Source organism: Brienomyrus brachyistius, chromosome 10 (assembly GCF_023856365.1).
Source record: "Brienomyrus brachyistius isolate T26 chromosome 10, BBRACH_0.4, whole genome shotgun sequence".
Classification (NCBI taxonomy): Eukaryota; Metazoa; Chordata; class Actinopteri; order Osteoglossiformes; family Mormyridae; genus Brienomyrus; species Brienomyrus brachyistius.
The window spans coordinates 26,006,523-26,031,827 of record NC_064542.1 but is presented as its reverse complement, the minus strand read 5'-3'; the positions used below and the strand labels follow the sequence as shown (position 1 = coordinate 26,031,827).

General features: G+C 45.8%; 1 protein-coding gene across 4 annotated transcripts in view; it reads right to left on the bottom strand.

Moving 5' to 3' along the window:
- Window positions 1-1,439: 1,439 nt before the first annotated feature.
- The window catches only part of LOC125750292 (pyruvate carboxylase, mitochondrial-like), a 112,200-nt gene continuing 88,334 nt past the window's right edge, over window positions 1,440-25,305 (bottom strand). For all 4 annotated transcript variants that reach the window (XM_049027872.1, XM_049027873.1, XM_049027875.1 and 1 more), the window contains 11 exons: window positions 24,019-24,163; window positions 23,845-23,934; window positions 21,533-21,754; window positions 20,540-20,696; window positions 19,953-20,193; window positions 19,462-19,711; window positions 15,583-15,827; window positions 11,507-11,686; window positions 7,479-7,727; window positions 6,700-6,840; window positions 1,440-4,693 (listed from right to left, as the gene is read on the bottom strand). In XM_049027872.1, coding sequence (XP_048883829.1) covers window positions 4,442-4,693; window positions 6,700-6,840; window positions 7,479-7,727; window positions 11,507-11,686; window positions 15,583-15,827; window positions 19,462-19,711; window positions 19,953-20,193; window positions 20,540-20,696; window positions 21,533-21,754; window positions 23,845-23,934; window positions 24,019-24,163 — 2,172 coding nt within the window. In that variant the 3' untranslated portion in view covers window positions 1,440-4,441. The remainder of the gene's footprint in view (window positions 4,694-6,699; window positions 6,841-7,478; window positions 7,728-11,506; window positions 11,687-15,582; window positions 15,828-19,461; window positions 19,712-19,952; window positions 20,194-20,539; window positions 20,697-21,532; window positions 21,755-23,844; window positions 23,935-24,018; window positions 24,164-25,305) is intronic.

Genomic DNA, 25,305 nt, shown 5'->3' with positions numbered 1-25,305 from the left:
GCACCCCCACCCCCCCACCACAACACATGTCGGTGCTGAGGGCTCCCATCCATTAGTCCCCCTGCTCATCAGCTGTCTCCTCCAACCTTTAATACTCCTGCTGGGCGGCGTGATCCCACTGCACAGAGCAGGAGCTCCAGCCTTTTGGGAAACGCTCTTCACTTCCTTGGGGAGGGGGCACGAGAGGGGATACAAGTAATACAGAGGGGCCAACCTTATCATTAGCCAATGATATGCTCTGAACCGGTGAGTGACAGGAAAGGTGGTGCTCAAGGGGCCAATCAGCTTTCAGCTGGGGCTAGTGCATCTGTGGTGCAGAATATGCCCACCCAACGTGGTGCGGTGCTGGTTCACTTAGCGGACTCCTCCCCATCATTACATTACTCCCATAAATGTCAGCTACTGCATTATGGGGTGATCTATTTAAAGGTGGGGGGGGAGAGAGAGAGACAAAGCAGCAAGAGAAAAGATTAACTGAAACGCAGACTGATTCACAGGAAACAGTCGTGTAAATAAATACCTAAAGACTACAGGGAAAATGATTGCTGGAGCCAGAGAAAGTGACAGGGAGATTTTTCACAAACGTAACAGTCAAAGGCGCCTTTTGTTCCTCCGCCTCACCCGCGGTTCGTGCTCTTACGCCTCCACTCTATACCCAGATTGTCCAGGGAGCACAAGAAGGAATAGGGGGAGCTGGGTAGGTGGCAGGAGGCGCCTCAGGGGCAGCGGCGGTGGTAACATCCGGACGGCTCGAGGTGAGGCTTCGTCAGGCTGATGGAGAACAATTACGGAAACGAGCTGGAAGAGCACTGCTGCGGGTGCCAAGCCAGAGCAGCGTCGTCCAAGTATGAAGCCTTTTCCTTAGTAAAGTCAAACGGAAAATCCCTGCTGAAGGTTAGGTGATTTACTTCATTGTGTTACAGACCAGGTCCCCGCTGTCTCTGCACACGGGGGATCTCAGCTAAAAGCCCGAGCCCTGAGAACAGCGCCTCCGAGTGGCGTGGGGCTGCTCGCACACAGATGGGAGCGCACGCCCTTTACAGGTTCAAAGGCACGAGATCCCGCAGCTGCCACCTGACGCGGATCGCTGGCAGGTCCTGGGGTCGCGTCAGTCTCATTAAATGCAGCGCGGGGGCATCGAAAGCAGAGCGCAGCGGCCGGTCGCACAGCCTCTTCCTGCTCACCACATCCCCCAGGCTACCGCGCGAGGCCCCTAACCGAGCTGGCGACTTCATTAGCAACAGAGGTTCAGATCGATACGACCTCAGCCCAGACCTGTCTGTCAGCAGATGGGCACATTCTGGAGAAGGAGCAAATAGAGGCTAGAGGGTGTTCAGGGACAGAGCCTACACGTGCCCTCTGTCTCACTATCACACACAAACACACACACACACACACCTGTCACAACAAGCAAACAAGCAACAACACGGACAACAGGACAATCTGCATCCTGTCCTTTATTTTCCTTATTGATTGTCTCATATTGCATATTTCACAAAACCGAGTGAATAACCAAACACAGAAAATGCACTGAATCACTCGAGAAACTGGTTTTAAAAAACAGATGGAGAGACTCACAAATTCAGATTTCATGAACAAGAAATACAATAGAGCGATGGTAAAGTTTTCGATCACACAGCTAACATTGACCTTTAATGAATACACATCATTCAAAATACCTCATTTAGGTGATACCTATCTCGGTCAAATTTTTTTTACACATGTATTTAACACTGAACACGAGCACTTATAGAGCAAATATAGAAATATAATGCTACCACTATTAAGAATGGTCTGAAATCTGCTCTGCTCCTATCTGCAGATGTACAGCTTCAAAGAAATTGAGTCTGTTTCAGGAAATTGCCAAAGAACACATTTCACATTTCCCGCTCCACTGAAATGGTTTGCGGTAAATATGTCAATTTATGTCATTATTCAGGTTTTTTCTCATAATTACTTTTGACATTTTTCTAGTCACTACTAACGAGCACTGGGATAAAACTGGAATAATCACCTATTTTCTCAGCTCCACACACACACACACACACACACACACACACACACACACACACACATGTGAAAAACACACCACCTAGCACCTGAGACTACAGCTTCACAAGTGTTTAAGTCCTTGTCTCTGCTCACAGAAATTAAGTTGCTGCTGATTTTGGTTATATGGTACATCTGTTCTGCCCATTATGACTTACACTGAAAGGACATTTCTAAATCCAGGTTTGCCCTGGAAACAGTGTGTTTTATTTCTGCATTGTACTTAGCATTGCCTTGCATCTACAGCAATTCAGGATGTGGACCGACCAGAAAGGAGAAAATCTTTCTATAATAAAGAAACTCTACACGGCTGAACATGGGTCTATATGATATTTTGGTTCTAAGTCTACTCATTAGTTTATTAATCCAAGATAATCACTACCATTGCTAGTCTATTATTTTTTATATATAATCCAGATTTTATACTATTGTTTTTGGTTTAAATCGATTCTTGTTTCACAGATAACTGTACTTACTGAGAATTCAGTGTTTTCATGGCTAATTTTGCACATGACACATATGTGATCTGAAGAAGCCAGATTTGATTTCTTCCATTTTCATGAACTGAATCAGCATTGTCATGTTTAAAGACTGACACCATTACCAACAAGTGACTGTAGGCACGTGCCGGACGTTTCTGTAGGATTCCCTGAACAAACCTCACCCAATGAACCCTTTCAACCTCGACCACGCAGCTTCAGCTCATGTTTGCATGCTGTCGTTCGGCACTGAACCATCTCAAAATATTACGCAAGCGCTTGACCCCATACAAGCTATAGCAGTGAGGCATTTACCTTAAAAAAAAAACATTTCAGAGGCTGGAATATTTTCACATTATTGTGCATTAGTCTGAGCCCAGTTCACAGAGCAGAATGGCTGCAGATCAGCTACAGTCTGTTTCATTCTGCACTGGGATGATGTAAGGAGACAGTGTCTCTGTGCTCTTCGCCATTTCTCAGAAATGCCATTTAACGGCACATTACCTTTGCATCATTTTCTCTCCCATGTTACGCGTTTTCCGCTATACAAAGCGACTGGTAAAAATAGCCATCGGTAATAATTTACAAAAAAAATAAAAAAAACATTTCATAACAAATCAAATACTTATTCTATCTAATAAACAGATGCAAAGAATGTTTAAAACACTTCTAAACACAGACCCGGAATACAGTTTAACAGTGATGGGGGGGGGGTTAGCCTGCGTTTTGTGGAATTTCTGCCTATTAATCGTGCAACTTTGACAATAAGCAGGAATAATCAAGTGATTGTCCAATAACCCCCACTTTAAAAAAAAATTTAAATCATAATTTGAATTATTTGTAAAGAAGATGTCCTGGTAATATAACAGTAGAGTGATAATATTCAAGTGATATTCCATGGCTAGGTCAGATGTAATGTAGTTTTGATCTGATCTCAGTTTAATATAATCGCATTCATTTATTGCTTTATTAAAGAATTCAAGACTCATCTGTGCTCCATGAGGGCCCCTGCACTTATGCTCAATGTGATGCTGTCTAAAAAAAGTGTTTAATAATCTAGACTCGACAAGATCATTTTCATCTCCTGTAATGTGACGAAAACGTCACTGCAGGTCCTCAGCTTGCGGTGCCCATCATTAGTGGCACAGGCGCACGCTGACACATGGCACAAATGGCGGAATGGCAATTTTCTCCCCCCCGTCGCAAAGAGAACAGGCCCCAAAACATCAAATTCAGCATCGCAAATCACTGGCGAGAGGGACAGCAACATGAAAGACCTGCCCCAGGCTACTCTGTTGTACATACGCATGAAATAAGGTGACTGGGGATGGTGAGGACGCAACAGAACTGGCACAGCATAAAAGGCTGCGAGACATCTTACCCCGTCCCTCATTAGCCCCTGCTAATTGCACCCTCATTTGTTCATTAATTTAAAAACTAAAGTCATTCATCTGAAAAATAATTCTGTTTTTCTCTCCTCCCTTCCTTGAAACAGCAGATCAGATTTCTGCTTTGGGTAACAATATATAATCATATATCATATATAGTATAGATACCTGTATTGATAATATCACACACACACACACGTCCTTGACGTAGATACAAAATTTCTAGATGGGTTCTACTTTCTGTGCCATATTTGTTTTCATTGTTCATGTTCTCATTAAATGTCTGGTTAGATGCTGGGAATAGCTTAGTTGTTATAAATAGCTGCATAAGTCCCACAATCATATCAGATTTTCTCATGAACAAAGACATAGGCCGTCTTAGATATAGACATATAATTTAATTTACACTAAGATTTTATATTTCACATCCATTACCCAAAACTCATACATAAGAACCATTACAGTGAATGGGCAGAAAGCACTTCTAGTAATTTTATATCTACAGCCCACTGGCTGCTTCCAAGCCTACTCGGTGATCTCTAAGATGAGGTCATCACCCTCCAGACTGCTGTCGGGCGTCACATAGATTTTGGCGATGGTGCCAGTGAGGGGAGAGTTGACCACTGTCTCCATCTTCATGGCGCTGAGCACACAGAGTGGTTGGCCCTTCTCCACCTTTTGGCCAGCCTTCACCTTCACCTCCACCACCTTCCCCGGCATGGGAGCTCCCACCTGGCCTCGCACGTCCTTCAGGGCCTTGGGGTGGAAATGCATTTCCTGGGGTTGGAGCAACAGTGAGCACCATTGTGTCAACATCGGGTACTGATGTGCAGAGGTGGAACGTTCAAGTCCAGTAAATATTAATCCAAACCAAGGTTTTTGTTTCAACCAACCAGTTCGGTATAAAGAGTCACAGAATACTCAACTGGTTGGTGGGAACAAAACTTGAGTCTGCACAAAACATCACCTACATAAAACATTTACAGTGTAAACTACATTATTATTACAGTATCATTGATTTGCAACTGTGATTCGCCTGGCTGGCATTGTATGTACAGGCATAGAAAATTAACCAATGCCCTTCTGACCAATCAGATTCAAGAATTCAACAGAGCTGTGATATAAGCCAGTATTGATTCCCATGATACTAGACAAAAAAACACATTTGCAACCAGTCAAAATCTACTTTATGCCCTGCAACATTACGGCGAGACTGTCCAAAAGGACAAAGTAAGGAAGGATACATTTACGCAGCATCTGCCATGTGAGGACATGCACCCCCATAGTGAAAGTGAGCATTAAGTATTATCCAGGCTTTGGTGGCTGCTGGGAGAGGGCAGAACTGTGAACCTTAGCGCCAGAGTCGCTCGACAAGCCAGCCGGTGCGTGTGGCACTAATAAGATTAACAATGTACAACCACTTTAAGACGAATCATCAATCTACCCCTAAACAAACTCCCACAGAGAGCCCCCCGGGGACCAGAGTGAACGGTGAAGTCGGCTTAACTTCTGCCGCTAACGCTAGCAGATCCATTTGCGCTACAGGGCCAGCGGATGCCTGGGGGACTCGAGAGTGACAGACAGCTCAGCGGGTAACAAGAGCAGTGCAATCAATTAGCCAGCCTGGGGACCCTACTTACACGACTGCACCGTGCCTGTTTGAGGCGACAGCCTGGAGATAATGCAGGCTGAGCTTCTCCTGCTCTGGAGGAGTCCACCGTGTACGGCAGGGTGCAGAATGTATGGGATATTCCCCCCGCCCAAGCTGTACCAAAATTACCTGTCTGCACTCCGTATTCCATCTACTCGCTGCCTGAGTTTTTGCACACCAGACAGGGGCAATATAACAGTGTAAACCATCTTGTTATGAATCTTATTACAATTCTAACTGTATTGTTGCAAGTCACCATGTCCACCCATGTCATAGCCCACATGGGGTTGGTCTACGTACTGATAGGAGTATCAAATAATTGGTCTACAGGGATTTTGGGGGTATAGGGTACACGGGTCAAGGCTAGAACATTGCTCGATTTAACCCAGGGCTTCTAACGTGGGCTGTGGAACAGTGGCAGTTTGGTCTGTGAAAGGCTGCTACACGAATGCAAGCCGTGGTGGACAAAATTTACTGGCGGGACAGGACTAGGCGATAAAAGGAGTGAGAAACTTTCTTATTGTTTATAAGGTACAATCCTCGATAGCACACATCAGCCTATCACATCACAGAAACTAACACAATTATAACCAATCATCGGTAGTCTTTTATGAATGGACAGTTGCTTGGGTTGGCGGAGCAGGCATGCTGCTGTTTTGGTAATGTGACTTGAGTCGTAAGCTCTCCTCAGTGGAAGCTTCAGATGTTGGTGACCAAGATGAGAGCCCAGCAGGTACGACAGCCTTTATTTTGGAGATATTGTGGATAAACAAGCTAAAGAGACATTGCTTCTGTGGTATAATTTTTTGCAGTTCAAAGTCCGACACGCAACAGTTTATTTTTGCATGAATTATTAAATCATCGAATTATCAAAATGTCCCCCGAGGCCACCGTCATGACAGATGATGAATGTGTGGGCTGCGCTGGAAAGGTTGAGAAACACCAATTTAAAATGGCAGTGACTGGCCATCAAACCATTTTCACATGCACATTAAAGGTGCTCCTACTTAGATTGGTCCTTAAGTCACAGACGCTGAACACCACGGCTGCTGCGTATGTGTGGATGTCAGCTCGTCGCTAAGGTTAGGGTTGGGGTTGGTTGTTACCGGTTTGCAGACTCATGCAACGGTACCTTCATGGCCACGGCATCTTTGACCAGGACGGATCGCAGTTGGCCGTTGAGCTCGAAGAACACCTCCCTCTGACCAGCCTTATTCAGATCCCCCAGCGCAAGGGCTTTGATGTGAAGGGTCTTCCCTCGTTCCAGCTCCACCTGAGGCGGGGGGGGGGGGCGCGGCGGGGGGCAGGGATTGGGAAAAGCTCAATCAGTGTGCAGAGGGGGTCAGTCCTTTGCGGCTTCCTCAGCTTTGTCCTCATATCTGCACAAAAAAACTGACACAAGGATGGGCAGGCTACCCGCGTATGACTGCACACGGGGCGCCGTCCCCGGATGGAGCTGTAGTCCCAGCAGACATGGGAGATGGGGAGACCGTGGATTAATGACGGTAAATAGTAGTGAAAGTAGACAGCATGATGTCTGGATCAAAAGTCATCGGATGCTGCTGTTCTCCTGAATGAGATTTCAAGGAGACTACTGTGCATAATTAAGCTATTGTCAAGGTGACAGGGTTAAAAATAAAAAGCCCATCTTCTCAACTCAACTTCTTGCAATGAGGCTCAGTGAAACAAGGCTATAACCCAACTGGAACCAATAGCGCCCTGTGAACGCTGATTAATCGCACAGATGCAATCATCCTAATATCTGCGGCCTGTTGGTAGGTGGCTGCTGAGCTCTGATTAATTGTATAGATGCGGCTAATGAATAATTCATTTAAATTGTTATGAAGCACATGACACATTAACATTTAGATTCGACAAAGACACCGGAGTCACAGAAGGTAGGCGAGGTACCTCAAACTCCTCAGCAATCTTAGGCCCGTCCAGGAAGAGGCGAGTGTTGAGGCAGTCCACGGGGCCAAAGTTGGAGGTGAACTCCTTGAACTCCTGGAAGACTTTAGGATACATGGCTGCTGACATCACATCCTCTGGGGTGATGTCATCACCATGTGCCCCCTTCAGCTGCTTCTCTAGGGCGGCGAAATCCATAGGTGGCAGAGAGGTGCCGGGGCGGCCTTCGACACGCGGGAGGGACTTCAGTACCTGGCCAATGGGGGGCAGAAGGATACCAGTGGGGCAGGATCCTGGCAGGGTGTTTGCAACTACACTGGCCCAACGAGAAAAATATGGCTCAAATATACACAGTTTAAGAATTAAGGCACTGGCAAAATGTGGAATATAAGAACATTATTAAAACCTGTTAAGGTCCAGATACATCATGGGAACAATTTATATAGCAAATCAAAGTCCACTGATATGAGCTGACAGGGCAGATGAGACAGTATTTTAAGAAAACTCCAAATCCAAAAGAGCCCATTTAAACATGAGGGTCTGGATGAGCAGTGGTGCGTAACAACCAGCCAGTGAAACATACAGACAGCCATGGGACTTGCTCACACCAAAACTTCCCCTTCAGTGCACGTTTTTTTTTTCTTTTAAATTTTTTTTGTGCTATTTAAATAAATACATGAAGACTACTTGACATGGTCTAACCTTGGCCTTCACCTGCTCCTCCGATTCTTCAGAAGTCTGTCTTTTAATGGATTTTTCACAGAAGTTTCCCCATTGAATGAATCACAGGTATCTATATATAGTGAATGTAATTTCATTGGGGGAAGCCATTTGTTTGTTCCTATTCGGGCAGATTAGAAAACAAGAGCCCTTACCCATGCCGTTCCCCTCAGGCCTTCAGGGTGATGTCACCATATAAGACTGACTAAGTGAACCCCTACAATCGGACTCGCCTTTGTCTACAAACCAAGAGGCATGTCCAAGGACTGGGCTTATAAATAGCCCAATCAATAAGACATTGAGCCTGACAAACGGTTGCCATATAACTTTCACAGCATTTTAATAAATCACCATCCTGGACTAACACTCTCGCAGCTCCATGAGTCGCTCTCAGGCCAGCAGGCAGATTGTAGCCATGTCAACATCTGGAACATCTACACGAGCCATCGCTGAAGTGTGATGCAGAAGTGATCTTCGTGTGGATGGCAGTAATGGAATGTTCACGGTTGACCTGAGGGGGGCAAGTTCAAGCTACCTCTCTACCTTCAAGGGAAATACTATACGTCATTTGCTCAAAGAGCTATTAGGTCTGCAATTGTGTATAAAATGTAAAAACACAGCAGGCCATTGCCATCAACATTCTTAAGAAGGCTGCTGTTACTCTTTATCTTTGTCAGGGCAATTATCTCTGCAAAGAAATACAAAATTAGGTTGGAAATCATTCAGTCTGCGGTGTTTGCAAAGACATATTTTAAATCACTGTTTATTGATTTAATATCATTTGAAGTAATCGGAATTCTGAAGGTCCGAGCAGAATCCTATGACCTGCAATTTGATTGCATTGCACCATAAACCAGTGCGGCTCTCTGGCTGCTAGGCCGAAGCCCATATCTCCCAAGAGGGACCATCATCACCCCTTTAACCAGGAACACGGGCTGCATGTCTCTCAATGATTAGCTCTAGCAACAGAAAAGGCCACTTGGGTTACTTATTGCGGTTCAGCCAATGCACATTTCAGATGTGTATAAATCACTTACAGGGAAAGATCTATTAGTGCTGTAGGAGTAATACTACAGGCCAGAGCAGTTAAATAAAGTTTTAATGTGGTTTTTTCTTCCGTATCGAGAATTTCCGAGCTGAAAGACTCAGCTGAAGACCCAGTTCTTCATGGATACAGATTTTTCTTAGTGCACCCATATTCCCTGAAATGGAGCTTTGAGTCTATTAGAACGTTGAAGTATGCAGTGGAGTCCCCCTGCACCCCCAGTTTCAGTTATCCGTAGTTTACTACTATCTGAAAACACTACTACGCTAAAAACTGTAACAGTATATTTTTTTCCAGTGTTCCTTCATCCTTTGAGGGGTAGAAAAAGCATGATTTCCTTTGCTCCGTCATCCCTTGATACATGATGTTTTTTTATCGTTCTGTCGTTAAGCTAAAACGTCAAAATTCCATTCACTCAAGGGAGTACAGTTGTACAGTACTATATAATAAAGTATAGTATTCAAAGTTGGTAATGTCTCACTGTGCGGAATTTATCAATTACCATATGTAAGTAGCCCACATAAAAAATTACGTTATATATGGGGTTTGCAGTTGGTTCGCACTTATCCAGGGTTTCAGCTACTCGGGGGCGGGTCTTAGACACCTACCGATACGGGAGGACTAATCTAGCGTTTATTTTTTTTCCAGGACAATTACAAGGAAGTCTTACTTCCACTGTGCATTTCACCTTACTAGAGGTAAAGTCATTGCTGTTGACTGAGAGCCCATTACATTACACAGATAAATACTGTAGTAAAGTAAAGATAAGGCCTGTTTGGAGAGCTATCTGGATCAACAGTAACCCAATAGCCATGGTCACTGGGACTCACTTCATAGAAGTTAATCTAAAATAGAAAGGCTGAGGTCTATTATGAATCAATACAATCTTCATGAATGGAACATAAAGAGTAACCTTTAATGTCCGAAAATCCCATTTGCTACTATACTTTTCTGGCAAATGTACTTTGTTAAGAGGGAGTTCTGTTGCATTGTATCTGTTAAAAGAATCATTTGCCCCAATTAATAGTCATTTGGATTTTCAATGGGCTGATAAATGTGAGGGTAGCAGTGGCACATATTCGGAATTCTCCAGTCGTGGTAGGAATGGAATAATTTACCCTTCCTGACATCGTAACATTGGTCCACTTAGCCCATATTTCCAAGTGCAGCGACAGATTGAAGAGGGGCGTCTGAATGGCGCCGGTAAATGGCAACAAAAAAGTCTCTAGAGCAGCGTTTCTCAGCCCGGTCTTTGGAAATCCAGCCCGAGGACCTGGTTGAGAAACACTGCTCTACAGCACCCCCTGTGGAGCCACCTCTGCTATTCTACCTCAGAAATTCCACATCACCAGAGTGGATTAGAATTATTCTTTATTATTAAGTCCACTGTCAAGTCACTCTCTTGAGTTTTTTGTTTTTTTAAGTGAGAGCATATTCCTTAATCGTCTATCCAATTCTAAGTTTCTGACAGCCTTGACAATTCCTTGTGGCAAGTGCGGGATCAAAAACAGTTGTGCCAATGAATATCAGCAGGTGAAATTCATGTTAGGAAACATTTTTGTCCATCATCCGATACACAGAGCTGGTGAGGCGTGTTGGACTCACAAACGATAAAATTAACCTCATCCCTGTATATTAATGATAATCACTGTACATACAGGATGCATAAAAGATAAACTATGCATATGGAAAAGATATTATACTTGCATTAAGTGCAATACTTGAATTAACATTTTATAACATTATGAATTATGCATAAACAATTACGGAAGCTTGGTGTAGCGATTAAGATATGCCGATGTAAGACCTGTGGGTGTGCATTACCGTTTTACAATTACACATGTAACGGATATTTACATCCAATGTCAAGCAGCTTCTGTTAGGACAGAATTCAGTCAATATAACACAGAAATACGTTTCCCAAACTAATAGCCTATATTGACAGGTCATGTATAATTGGCTATGTGCATTATCCATAACAATCCTAGGACCACCAGCACCTACTACCTACCAGGTGAGGGACAAACCCTTCGGTCAGGCCCAGTAATGAAGAGAAGGGAGGCGGAAGTGCTCACAACCATAATGGAAGCTCTGTGTGACGTAAACCACCTGACAGAGCACTCATCGACAGCCATCCACATGACATACGGGGAAATTCAGCGTGTGGACACACAAGATACATTTTTCTGAATGATTAGGTTTAGTTGACAGGAAAAAAGTCCACACTGAGCGTGCCTGATATGGTGAAGGGGGTGACATGGATTACCTTGGACCTGAAGGGCTCGGGGAAGCCACCATAGGGGGTGCCGATGTAGCCCTGCAAAAACTCCACCACCGACAGTGGGAAGGACAGCTCATCCGCCCGTTTCTCCACCTCCTCTCGTGTGAGGGAGTTTTGCACCATGAACTGGGCCAGGTCCCCCACGATCTTGGAGGATGGTGTCACCTGTAGGGCACACAGGATGGGGGGAGCAGATACAGAAGCTCTTAAAATCCCCTCCCAACGGCAGATGTTTACAGGGCTATGGGCCTCGGAACTGTGACAGCTACTTCCAACAAAGCAGGGAACGGAGCAAGAGAGCAGGGCAGCGTGGCAGTTTATGAAAGGCCAAGTCGATCTTCTGTAACCTGCAGGTCTTACAGAATACATTTTAATTAGCAAGTGCTCTACTTCTAATGTGACTTACTACCCAATTAATTACATCAATAAAGCAATCAGTAGCAGACGCTGGAGGGGAGGAAACCAGGACATTCTGCAGCCAACGAAACTCAGAGCTACGACCCCCTAAGAGTAGAAGAATCCAAAGCTGAATCGGGGAGGTAATCATAAAGCTACTGTCTTGGTCTGGGGTCACGCATGTCAGCTCTGCTTTCCAACCTCGAAATTTGTTCGGCCTCTAGGCCTTCCTGATGGCTACAACGAACAGGCATCCCCGGGTTAAGAACACCCCAACCTACGGACTACTTACAAATGGACTGCCATAAAGCCTGGTATATTAAAAATTCAGCTTAAATACTATGGCTCGTAATAACGAACACACGCAATACTTTGTGAGGTGAAAACGTTGCACAATTTCAGCAGTTTGTCAGCTCGAGGTACAGTACAGTACCGTGTGGATTTTTTTAAATTATAATGTACAGTGTTATTATTTTTCCGACTTACCTAAAAATATGACTTAAAAACGGATCTCGTTTGCAACCTAGGGACTGCCTGTTTGTGAAGAGTAAAAGCTATTTAGTTAACCTGCGCCATTCAATGAGGATACAGGTGTGCAAATCAGCAAAGGGTAATAATATTTAAGGAATCGATAGATTAACTAACTGACTAACAGATTAATGGCTCCACTTAAAGGGAACAAAAAAAAAAAAATGGAAGGAGAGACAACATCACCAATTGAAGCACCTCTGGGAGGGCGCACACGTTACGCTATGGGCGGAATTTAATTATGTGCTCGATCAGGCCTCAGTAATTAAGAATTCAGGCGCTATACACAGAAGCTCCACTAGGACCAGGACCAGTAACCATTATCTAAGAAATGAAAACAAGCAACCACTCCCGTTAAATCAAAATAGAGAAAGCATTTAGGTACATTTTTTATGGGCCACTAATTTTAAAAGCTATGCAGATGAAAAATTATCATCCTTTTTTGGGAGAGGGGGGGGGAGCAAACAAACAACAGATTATGTATAGTGCACAACAGCCTAAGGGATTGTGGGTAATCACACAGTAAAAGCACAATTAGGGAGATAAAAGGTTGAGATAAGGGACGAAGCACATTGGGAAACAGAGAGAAAAATTAAAAGACTTTCCATTATTAGGCAAATCATGATACAGACATTTATGTGTATAAAGCAGCGTGAATTGAGAGGTGAGGTAATGAAACCACCATTATCTGTTCACACAATGTCGCTTTACATAGGGTGCATTTTGTAAATGCTGTGGCAATAATTGCATTTGCCCATGATGTCATTAAAGCACAAAGGAATCTAAGGGACATTACTGAAGGCACTGTGCAATATCACACTGAGAAAAGGACGGAGAGAGAGAGAGCGAGAGAGAGAGAGAGAAAGCTAGAGAGGGAGAGATCTAATAGAAAACAACAAAATAGCTGAAAAGAAGTTTGTGTACGGCTAAAATGTAGTGACCCAAACAAGGTAGACGTCATGCCTTTTACACACACACACACACACACACACACACACACACACACACACACACACACACACACACACACACACACACACACACACACACACAAACACCATCTTTTATTTTATTTCACTTTAATTCTTTAATAAAGGCATTCCCCCTAAAACAAATAAGCCAACTTGTTGATCTCTCTCCGGGATTTGGCTACAGATCATCTGCTTATCCAGCCCTTCTAGAGCCCAACATTAAACACGTTTCGCCAAGGCTGGGCGATATATCAAGCTTTTACGGTATATTGATATATAAGTGACATATAGGATGATACAAAACCCTTTACATTAGTATACTTTTATTGTGCATTAAAATTAGGGCACAATCGTTAAAAAATTAATAGAAACCAATAGCATTCCTTCCTGTTGTGGTCGAGGGCGTTGATCGTGACATTATACAAATTCCCAGAATCCACAGCTAAAATCAAACCAATTCAGTTAGGAGGAAGCTGTCGGAGGGGAAAGGCCAAGAATCATTGGTACTTTGTTCATTTCATTTTAAAACCTCGATAACAGGCTCAATGGCTAAAATATTATAATTTGCAATATTTCTTTTATTTGGTTGATAAGCGATAACTTCATAACTTTCCATGGCTGTCAGACCTCAGATTTTAGAGCCATTTGCCAAATAGGATTTAAATTTTAATTTTAGTTGTTTTGTTCTTAAATAGTTACCTTTTGTTTTAAGAGCAATGTCATAAACTGACTATTTCTACAATTGGGAGGCATAGTGGAGTTATAAGACAAGGCTGCTTCATTTGACCCATTTATTTTGACTTATGTTTTCAATAATGAAAATGTCTATACTTAATTATAGCTGCATTCTTAGTAGCGCATTGTTGTTTTTGCAAACATGGAAGGAAACCCTGTATTAGTCTATAAACCCTGTACAAAAAACGTATTAAACAAAACAAAAATTCATTTGTTATCCGAGGTAGATCTTGGAACCTATCACCCATGGTTATATGTTCTTTGGTCCACATTGCCCAGCCCTACAGACGTCACCATCCCACGTGCCCCTCCATGAAAATCTCTGGTCCGTCCATCACAATTTTCCTGGCACCAGCACTGGACTCAATGGCATCAGACCCAAGGGACAGAACATCTGTATTTAACATCGATCAGCCTCATTGACTACATTGACATACTGTCCACCTGTTATCAACAATTCTAACTATGTAGCATTCAGAACGGAGGGGTAAGTTAATTCTTCCAGGCAAAATGGAGTAAACAAAGCAGAACCACACAGGCAGATGCCACTTATTTGTTGAACCAATGCCCGATTTGTTGAGCTGATGTGTTTTACTTACAGACTCTAGGCCAAAAAGGCTAGGAGACAATCAGCCAGAGAAGTTATTCTGATGCACCTTTGCAACTCCCAATCCGGTCCTTGGGGAGCCACAGACGGTCCACATTTTTGCTTCCTCCCAGCTCTCAAACAACAATGTGGACTGTCTGGCACGGAACAGGGAGGGAGCAAAAATGTGGACCGTCTGTGGCTCCCCGAGGGCTGGATTGGGAAACAGGGCTTTAAAACATTTTAGCACATTGTGAGACATAAGATGAGTTGAAGGCAGAGTGACTGAGAGAGATTAGAAGAGAGAGAGATTAAAGAGAGATGGAGTGAGAGATGGGGAGGACAGGGGAAGAGAGCAGGGCGCAGAGAGACACAGCGGCATGTGTGTGATAAGTGCTGTGCATGTCAAGGTTTCACAGGCCTATTCGAGGGTGTGATGGAATCATTTCTAGACTTCGGGAAAAAGCTGAAAAAGAAATGTTGTCAGATATAAGCAGTGCAGGACATCTGGCCGATCCCTAGCAAGTATGACTATCGCTCATTATTGTCTAGCAGTCTGTCAACCAACCTCTCTGTCTCTAAAAGCTGCTCATCCAGTGAGAAGGCATGGGGCGCAGGGTAGGGAACATTCCGGAAGGGTCACCACACACAGTGGGTACAAATGGAGGTGAAAGCACCACACAGGTAGAAATTCAGCCAGATTCGAAGCTATGACCTGCATCGGGGGCTCAGCGCTGGCTCTGGCCCTGTCTATTAATTCGAGCGTTTGAAGAGCCTCTGGCTTGGCGACCGACAGACCTACATCTGCAGTGTGCCGTGTCTGGCACGGGCAGGGAGCCTCCTACCTTGATGAGGTCACCCAGCAGCTTGTTGGCCTCCACGTAGGCCTTCTTCACCTCCTTGAACTTGTGGCCCAGCCCCATGCTGTGGGCCTGGAAGTGCAGGTTGGTGTACTGGCCGCCGGGGATCTCGTTCTCGTAGACGTCGGCGTTGCCTGACTTCATGGTGGCCGTGCAATCGAAGGGGGCGTACAGGCCGCGGGCCACCTCCCAGTACTCGCTGTAGTCAAAGACCTTCTCCAGGGAAATGCCTGCCATTTGGGAAGGTTCGGGGGGTGAGTTTCTTTGTTAATGTTTTTCAACCCAGTCCTTGGGGACTCCCCCAGACATTCCGCATTTTTGCTCCCTCTCAGCTCCCATCCAATCGAATCATACTTGTACCAGGTATTCTCTGTTGTTGATTGGTTGGGAGATAGGAGGGAGCAAAAAATGTAGACTGTCTGGAGGTTCCAAAGGACTTGTTTGAGAAACGCTGTCATATTTTGTGCAATTACAATTTATATCGCAAATGCCTTTATTCCAAGTGACACAAAATGAAAAGTGACTTCAGACAGTTCATAGAGCAATTAAAAGTTAAGGGTCTTGCTCAAAGGCCCAATGGTGAAATCAAGCTGCCAACACTAAGATTTGAACTGATGACCTTCTGATTAGAGGCATAGTTTCCAAACTCACTCAGCCACACACTGTTCTCTCCCTTATTTTTATTCCCAATGCTTAACGGTGCTTCAAAAGTGCAAAGGAAATTTAATGGGTGAAAAGCTCTAAGTAACTGCTCCTTACAGTACTAGTAATACACTATTAAGTATTTTAACTTTTAAGTATTATACTTTTAAGTATTGTTTCTATTACGTAATAATACAATATTAAGTATGGGCCAGCTTATAAAAGAGTGGTTATTTTGCTAAAATATAATTTTGTGAGATTCAAACTTAGCATGTACACAGCAATAGACCAACTTGCTCACAAAATCAACCAGTTGAGTTCCATTTTTAAGCCAGCTGAACCCGGGGCGGTGCCCCAGTCTCTGGTCCTACTGGAAGCCTGGCATAGAGGCAGAACCGCTAATGAGGGACCAACAGGCACGGTCAAGGTAGACCTAGCACGTAGACGGAGTCTGTTGCGAGGACGAGCAGGACGGTTTAACAGAGCTGCTGCAGGGAGTGTAATCAGAGGATCACGTGGTCCAATGAAATTCGGCGCTGGATCCCTTCCAGGGACGCGTCACTCAAAGGGATGCTCTGTGTCAGAGTGTAATCTATTTAACCCTCAGTATGAGCAGCTAAATGCTACAGCTGTCGTCACCCTAACATCTTCCTTTCAGGTGTTGCATGAACATAGCAAAACACACGAATATATAAATACACAAAGACACAGAGAGACGCAAGCAGCTCCAGGCTGACCCCCGCCTGCCAACCCCCCCGATAAGAAGGCATCCTTTATTGGCCTGGCGCTCAGTCATGCCACCGATTAACCGTCCAGACAGAGCTGTCAGGGCCGGTCACATGCCACGCTCTGAGCTGGAGGGGACGCAGAGCCAGCACCAGCCCGATCACCCGCCCGGCTGCGGGACAGAGCGGTCCGGATCGAATCGTTCTGACCTGCCTGCGTTTTAATAAACCCAGACCGGGTACAGCTGGCAGCTGGAATCCAGAGCGAGATTCTGCTGCCTTTAACCGTTAACGGCACGCCGAGATAAAATGGCCAGGGCATGGAGCTGGTGAAGAAAGGCACAGAGAAGGAAGTTAAAATAAGACATGAAAGGATGAAAATGCAGAGAGGAAGTGGCAGATATAAAATTACGGCGTTGATAGCAGCCGTAAGCAGAGAACACGGTCTGGTCTGTCAGGCGGCTGGAGACGCACGGCACAGAGACGGAAGAGAGTGATAGGAGAACTGAAGAAGGGGTGGGGGAGCTGGAGAGGGGAGAAGAAGGAGCAGAGAAAGAGACGGGAAATGAATAAAGGGAGACCTGTCTGCCGGCTGAATGGGCAATGATGAGGCGTGGGGGGGGGGGGCAGCACACAATAAACAGATAATGAATACAATACAGACAGGCTTAATGAGAGATGGTGCCATCCGACGAGAGGCAGGCGTGGTCAGCTACAGCTGTTCAGCGGGATAAACTGACAGCTCCCCGACAAGTCAATTTACCTGACAAGCGGCGGCCCGACGTCACCAAAAACAAAGCCGAAAACTTACACACAGGCAAACTACTAACATGAAGCCATTGCAGCACGGTGACTTATGGGTAATCGCGGCGTCTCTGCAGATGATGGGCCGCCGTCGTCAGTCTCGGCATGCCGCGTTTCGGCCGCAGAGGACAACGCGACACGGACGTGAGTCCACAGGACTTGCATACGCGCACGTGCGTTTATAATGGAGTGATCAAAAACCGAATTCGAATTTGATCGAATCGATGTCTGTGTTGTGCCGCGAATGGGAGGGGACGCACTGCACCCCGCACCCCCACCATGACAACGGCGGGGGGAAAGCAAAGCAGAAACACTGATGTTACTTCAATCTGGGCTCGGCACGCACAGCGTGCTAAGAGAGACAGGCTGGGTGGAGGAGTGGGTGTATGTGTGTGTGCTGGAGGAGACAGACAAGCGGCAATTCAAGGTACCACCTAGTTATTTATGCTTTGCACGGCCACTGGGTCACTGCGTAGGAGTTCATCATGAGTGTATAATATTTTGTAATAAGTTGTATAATAAACAGCATATCTCAAGTCCTCTAGGATGTGTTCTATTGGATATACAGCAACGAGTGAGAATTGCTTTATACTATGAGTAACAGCAGAAATTAACACTTTTATGAGCTCTTTGTACCTTAATGTATTAGTGCAGTCAGGCTGGTTCCTATACGGATACCCATCATGCACTGCTGCCCATTAAGGACCTGGCTCTCCTTAGGTACACAGCTATGTGGAGTAGCACTGACCTGGGCATGGGAAAGCACCACAAAGAAAACCTCAAAGAAAGAAGGAATCAGAGACAAGGCAAGCCTTCGGGGAAAGATTACTGAGCAGAGTGGCTGAATTTCAGCGTATCCTGTGAACCCCTGTTACTTCACGCCAGAATCTGGATGCACCATCATTACCGATCACCGCTGGGGGATTTGAACCATTCTCAGCAAAGCAGAAGGCAGGACTGTGGAGCCAGTGTTTATATTTAAAGGCATGAACTTGAGGCCAGTGATGCAATGTGACAGCCTCCATCATGAAATCCAATAAGCTTCAGCACCACACAGAGACGGAAGGCGCCAGCAGCGGCTAATGCTACCGTTAGCCGGTCAGAGGGAGCTGCATTCCACATGCTCGGAGCCGGTCCAAACCCACGCGATTCAACAGGTCCTGTCACAAGATCCATTTTAAAGCTTTAAACCAGTCATTTCCTCCAAGCACGGCTCTCCCAGGAAATCCGTGTCAAACTGAAGCTGCTTCCAATCAGGGCTATGGAAAATGATGTTAATGACTGCTTTGGAATCAAATTTGCACTGAAGTGGTTCGGAGGTGTGCTGCAATCTGTGTGGTGAGAGCCGCGGAAATGCCGCGGAATGGTGTTTCATGCGCAGACGGCGATCACTGCGAGAGCCTTTCAGGGATAAAGCACAAAGCAAACCTGTAATATATATTAACCGTGAGTGAGCTTCGATACTGAGCACATTTTTCAACACGTGTTTTTTTACCATATGATTATACATTGTGCTTCACCCCATTCCCCAAATCAATTGTCATTACCCAATTCTGCAGTCAGGGGCAAACAAAAATTTGATTTCCAAATACAATTTTCACAGACACTTCTGAACTCACTCCACTGCGAGCGATTTTATTTTATCTTTACTGTCCTGATGCCTTGGTAACGGATAGGGGCGAGGGGGGGTCACCTGTGTGGAGATTGGTGCCCTGGGTGCAGGCCACGACGGCCCCCATGCTGGGCTGCGACGTCATCCCCGCCATGGAGTCCACGGCGACGTCCACAACGTCTGCCCCGGACTCGGCGCACGCCAGCATGGCCGCCACGCCCGCCCCCGCCGTGTCGTGTGTGTGCACGTGGATGGGCAGCTCGGGGAAGCGATCACGCAGGGCGCCGATCAGCAGCCGGCTGGCCTCGGGTTTCAGGAGCCCGGCCATGTCCTGCCGAGAGGACGGGAGGGGGGAGGACAGAGGATAAAACGAGAGGGAATTTATAGAGAAACTGTAACTGGGAGCTGCTGGCCTGTTATTTATCTCCAGCCCATAAATACAGCTCCCTCCTCCTCATCAGTAAACCTGTTTGCTGCTCCTGCCGCTCCATCACTGTGCCTGCAAACTCCCCATCCATCCATCCATCCACCCATCCACCCATCCATCCATAATCCCGACCTCCCTCTCATACCTTAATGGACAGGATGTGTGTCCCGGCCTTGACCAGCTCGTCCGCCAGCTTCAGGTAGTACTCCAGCGAGTACTTCTGCCGCATGGGGTCTGACACGTCGCCCGTGTAGGAGATGGCCGCCTCCACCACGCCCCCCGCCGCCCCGGCCGCCTCCATGCCCAGGATCATGTTGGGCAGGTAGTTGAGGGAGTCGAAAACCCTGAAGATGTCCATGCCGTTCTCCTTGGCCACCTCGCAGAACCTGGGGCAGCGGAGGAACGTGGGCAGGTGGTCAACAGGTGGGGAGGCCATTGATGGGGATGATGGAAGAGAGAGAAGAATGTATGAAGAGAAAAGAAGAAAAGAGAAGTGGAGGGAGATGAGGCAGGCCACATTTATATTACTGTCAATGTTCTAAATGGTGTACAAATTACAAGTTGACTGTAGGGATGCCATAAAGGGGGGAGTTAGGATGATTCCAAGGGCCCTCAAGTGACATGAGGTCTTAAAAATCTGGAATATAATTGGTCTGGATTGGGGGCCCAATATGATATGTTTTCATGGGGCCCAATAGCTGTAGTGGTGCCCCAGCCCATCGTGCCACTGACTTGTAGACGGCGTTGTCGGGATAGTTGGTGTAGCCCACGGCGTTGGCGCCCCGCAGCAGCATCTGGAAGGGCACGTTGGGCATCAGCGCCCGCAATTCCTGCAGCCGACGCCATGGGCACTCCGACAGGAAGCGCATGGCCACGTCAAAGGTGGCACCTGCAAGCCGAACAGGAAGCTGGGTCAGAAAGGGGAGGAGGCACTGTTCATCAAAATGACTGCCCTACCCTGCCAGCCAGCCCGGTGATGGGGCCACCGGAGAGGAAAACATATTGCCCCCCTGAATTTAGGGAGCCCCAAACAAAGAAAATGCATTTTGTTGGGGCTGGGGATGCCGAGGGCATGGAAGGGCTTCCTATTCGCAGAGATATTGGGTGTTTCTCAATATGCGTACCTAACCGTACCTGTGTACCTGATTTTTGTCATCTTCCTTTGCTGAAGACCAGTTCTAACACTGAAGAACAGAAGTACAGAGGATGGTAAAAATCCCAGGCTGTCGTCGCTGCCACGCCCCAAATATGCAGGATACATGGGTTGCATCCTCTCCGAACGAGACCAATCCCATGATTCACTGCAGCCAAAGTTCGTTTTTGGGAAGTAAGTTAGCAAGACCGTTCTTGCCAAGAGCACAAGTACAGTCTTTGCATTCTTGGTATTGAGGAACACCCATCTTCACAGGAAAGAGAACGCACCATGCCTGTGAGATCTCACATGACACTCCTGAACCAGAACACACTTTGACCTCTCTGTTGCTTCCAGATGGCTACGGGACTGAGGAACATTTTTTTCAGTGGTGCCCTTTTAATGGAGAGGCACAGCGGGGCCCTGTCAGAGAGTCCGACGAGGGCTGGCTAACTGCAATGTAACCGCAACTGCACTCGACCTCAGTGGTGCCCCGCGGGCCAGTCTGAAGGTGTGAGTGTGGAAACATGGGGAGAGAGGAGGGAGCCCTCTAACGCAGGACCGGGGGGAAGCGGGCTACGGGGGCCACTCACCACCCCAGTTCTCCACACTGAAAAGGTTGCTGAAGTTGTGGGCGACGAAGGGTGCGATCTTCTTGAGGTCATGGGTCCGCACGCGTGTGGCCAGCAGCGACTGGTGGGCGTCGCGGAAGGTGGTGTCCATGAGGAGCAGACCCTGATGGGCCCGCACTGCCCGTGCGAAGCCCTCAGGACCCTCCCGCAGGAGAACATCCCGGAAGCCGAGAGGTGGCTCGCCTGCAGACCAGAATACAGTTACTTCACAGTACACACACACACACACACACATGCGCAAACACACACCCAGGCACACACAGATACCCTACATTTACAAGGACATTCTAAAAAGGGGTTTAATGTCCCAAAATAATTTAAGAAAACCAAACTTCTCTCATACGTCAGTGGTCATAAATACTGTTTACTGGCAAACACATTAAACTGTACTCCAAGGACAATTTATAAAGTTGTGAATTGAGTATATACAGCCTACGACGTGTGCGTGAGCACGCACACACACACACACAAACACACACACAAACACACACACATACACACAAACAGAGCACTACAAGGAGGAGACAAGAACTTACATTAAAAAGGGTAAAAGGAAAACAAACGAAAGACTCTGTCACCAATTTTTCGTCAATGCAGACTAAATTGTAAAAATACAGTATAAAAAGGGACAAAATAAACCAGTACAAGCAGAATAAACACCAGCATCAGCAAAAATACATGTTCAAAATGTTTCTTCAGTTGAAAGACATTCAAGAGAGAATTGATTTTAAAGAAATTCTGTTTTCCCATGGTGCAGTGTTTTCGGTCAACACCCTTCACAACATCGGGACACACACACACACACACACACACACACGCACACACACACACACACGCACGTACATACATATACTTTTCCCCTTGGCTCTTTTAATACAATTAACAGCCCAAATTTACAAAATAACCAAACTGAGAAACACAGGAATATTGATCAGAAACTTTGTGTAATTTTGTATTATGTTGATGGCCACGCTTTCTCAGCTGTCCCCAGACAGGTGACGCACACACACACATGTACTGTGATGTAGCACATTATTTAGCGCTATCTGGCTTCCACCATCACTGCTACATATCTCATTGCTATCAAAGCCTAGCATCTTGCAGCTTCATGCTAATGACGTAACTGCTAAATTTCTTATATACCACTAAATTAGCTACTTAGCAACCAGCGTTATCCAAAGTGAATGAAATTGCTTACAGGGTATATAAACCACTGTAATAGCTGGATAAGAGTGAGCACAGCACACCTCCTCCTGCCAGCACCCCAACCCAACAGCCTGGCCTACAACAGAGTGATAAGGCAAGGCTCAGCTGTACCTCCTCTGAATCCCTCTATCATATGAGAAAGGGATATAGGCACCTCCCCCGCCCACCCTCCACCAAATCTCATTACAGGGATTCAGGTGCGTCTTAAGCTCATGCATAGATCTCATCATTCTTTTTGGGGTTGTGTTTCAATATGTGTGTGTGTGTGTGCAGGGGGGGGTCACATCTTCATTTCAACGAATTGCTTTATTAATAGGAACATAAATAATCTCAATGCACACTGTGTATACATATATATTGAATATTAAATATGCGCTGTGTATGAATTTTAGTTAATATAGAAGTTAATGTGTCGTCTCCCTTTCTCCCTTTTAAAAAGGCCTCATTTTCAATCTCAGTAATTTTTAATGCGGGTTGTGCTCTATGCATCTTCCTGCCACTGTGATTATGAATTTAGTGGGTTTAGCTTGTGCTGTTCACAGTAGTACTGTTGTTGGAAACAGTCTTTTGTATGTATGTACCTGATGGTGTGCGTGTGTGTATGTTTTTGTAATTATTATACTGTGGAGACCCAATGTCCCCACAATGTGATAAAAACCTGTTACTATTTACCTTGTATGGCCATTTTTCTGGTCTCCACAAGGATATAAAAATCAGCAAATGTTATGAAAAATTACAATAACACAAATGTGTGTGTGTGTCTACGTGTGTTGCTGGTGCTAATGCAGACTGCAGGATCAGGGTATCCCAGAGAGAATGTGTAAATGTACATGCATTTATATTTGCCATTTGTGAAGATAATTTGTGAGAAAATATGGCAAACAATATCAAACTTAAAAAGAATTTGTGGGTACATCTACAAAAAAAAGGAATTTTAACAACATCAATTTCAAAAAGATGCAAAAAAAAATAACCTATTCCTTCTATTGGTTTTGTTGAATTGGGGCTGTTGCTTATATTATGAGCTATTTAAGTGAGCACTGCGGGGTCCAGCTCTTCCTGATTACCCAGAGGAACAGGTGGGACGACAGGATCCACGGAGGACGGCTTGGCCTTCACCGGAATGGGGGTGGTGGGGCCGTTCACCATCACGTGACCTGAGAAGGAAACACGCAGTCAGCGGGGTGCATTAGCCAGCCGCCTTAGCGGGCAGTCCGGAGCGAGCGAGACGCTTCACTGACCCAGGTAGTGCAGCAGCTTCTGGGCCCGGTTCTGCACGGGTTTCAGGTTGAACAGTTCCTGGTTCTCGTCGATGAACTGGGTGTCCACTGTGCCGTGGAGAAACTGGTCATTGCTCAGCACGTTCTGCAGGAACGGGATGTTTGTCTGCGAAAAACAGCAGCGGGAACATGAACGGACCAGTGGACGGTGATGCAGGAGCAGCGCATCACCACCGGAATCCACACGATTCGTAATCAAAGCGGGGAAATCGATCTCTTCCTGTCTCTTACTCAGAGATGGGCATCAAACGGATCTATCAGTGCTTCCGAGTACGAGCTCATAAATATCGCATGGAGACGAAGGAAAACGGCACAGCTGATATTAACTCAAACTGCTTCGATTTGTGCCGAATACATCCAGCGGGGCAAGCAATGTGATAGCTTATAATGAGCTGCGGTCATATTGCCACGAGCACAGGGACGCGTGACAGGAACCTGCTGACAGGTGTACATAGCAGTGGCCCTGGTAATAATACCCCCACACCCCCCCAGGGATTGGCAGGCAAACATATATTATCACATCTCTTCAGTGGCACGCTGAACCTAGAATGCACTCATTCCAACATCACCCCATATCTTAGCCTGTCAACAGCATCTGTGAAAGAATGAGAGAGCCATAGAAACCAGAACTCCATCCATCCATCCATCCATCCATCTTTCATACCCACTTGTCTTGTGCAGGGTCGTGGGGGTCTGGAACCTATCCCAGATGCTATGGGCACAAGGCAGGGAATAACCCAGGATGGGGTGTAAACTCGTCGCAGATTAACCACAACAACACCTGATATTTTTGGCCTTGCTTTCTGATGATCCTCCTACAGGTACAAAAAGGTCATTAAAATAACCCCCATGTGATACGGAAAAAATGCCAGTTAGTCCTATGCTCTATGAAGGGTGACCGCCGAATCCATGCCAGGACACTGTGAGCTGCTTCAGGTTTTACAAACTACTTTAAAACTCAAAGGCTCCCATGCTCGGCTAAATTGTTTGGTTCGTCTTGTACTTTTACTGGTTTGTTTGCTTGATTGAAAGACTCATCCAGCTGTTTCACGTTTACATTAGTGACGCATGATTATAGCAGACTGACCAATCAGCACACAGCAAGAACTCAGTGCTTAAGTGAAATCGAGGTCTTTTTAATTTAAGTGATAGTCTACAAACCCTGTCCTAACTGAAAGTGTCCTCTCTGACATGGATCAGGTGGTCACCTGAGCTCTGTGAGACAGAGCAGGGCAGGTCAAAGGAAAG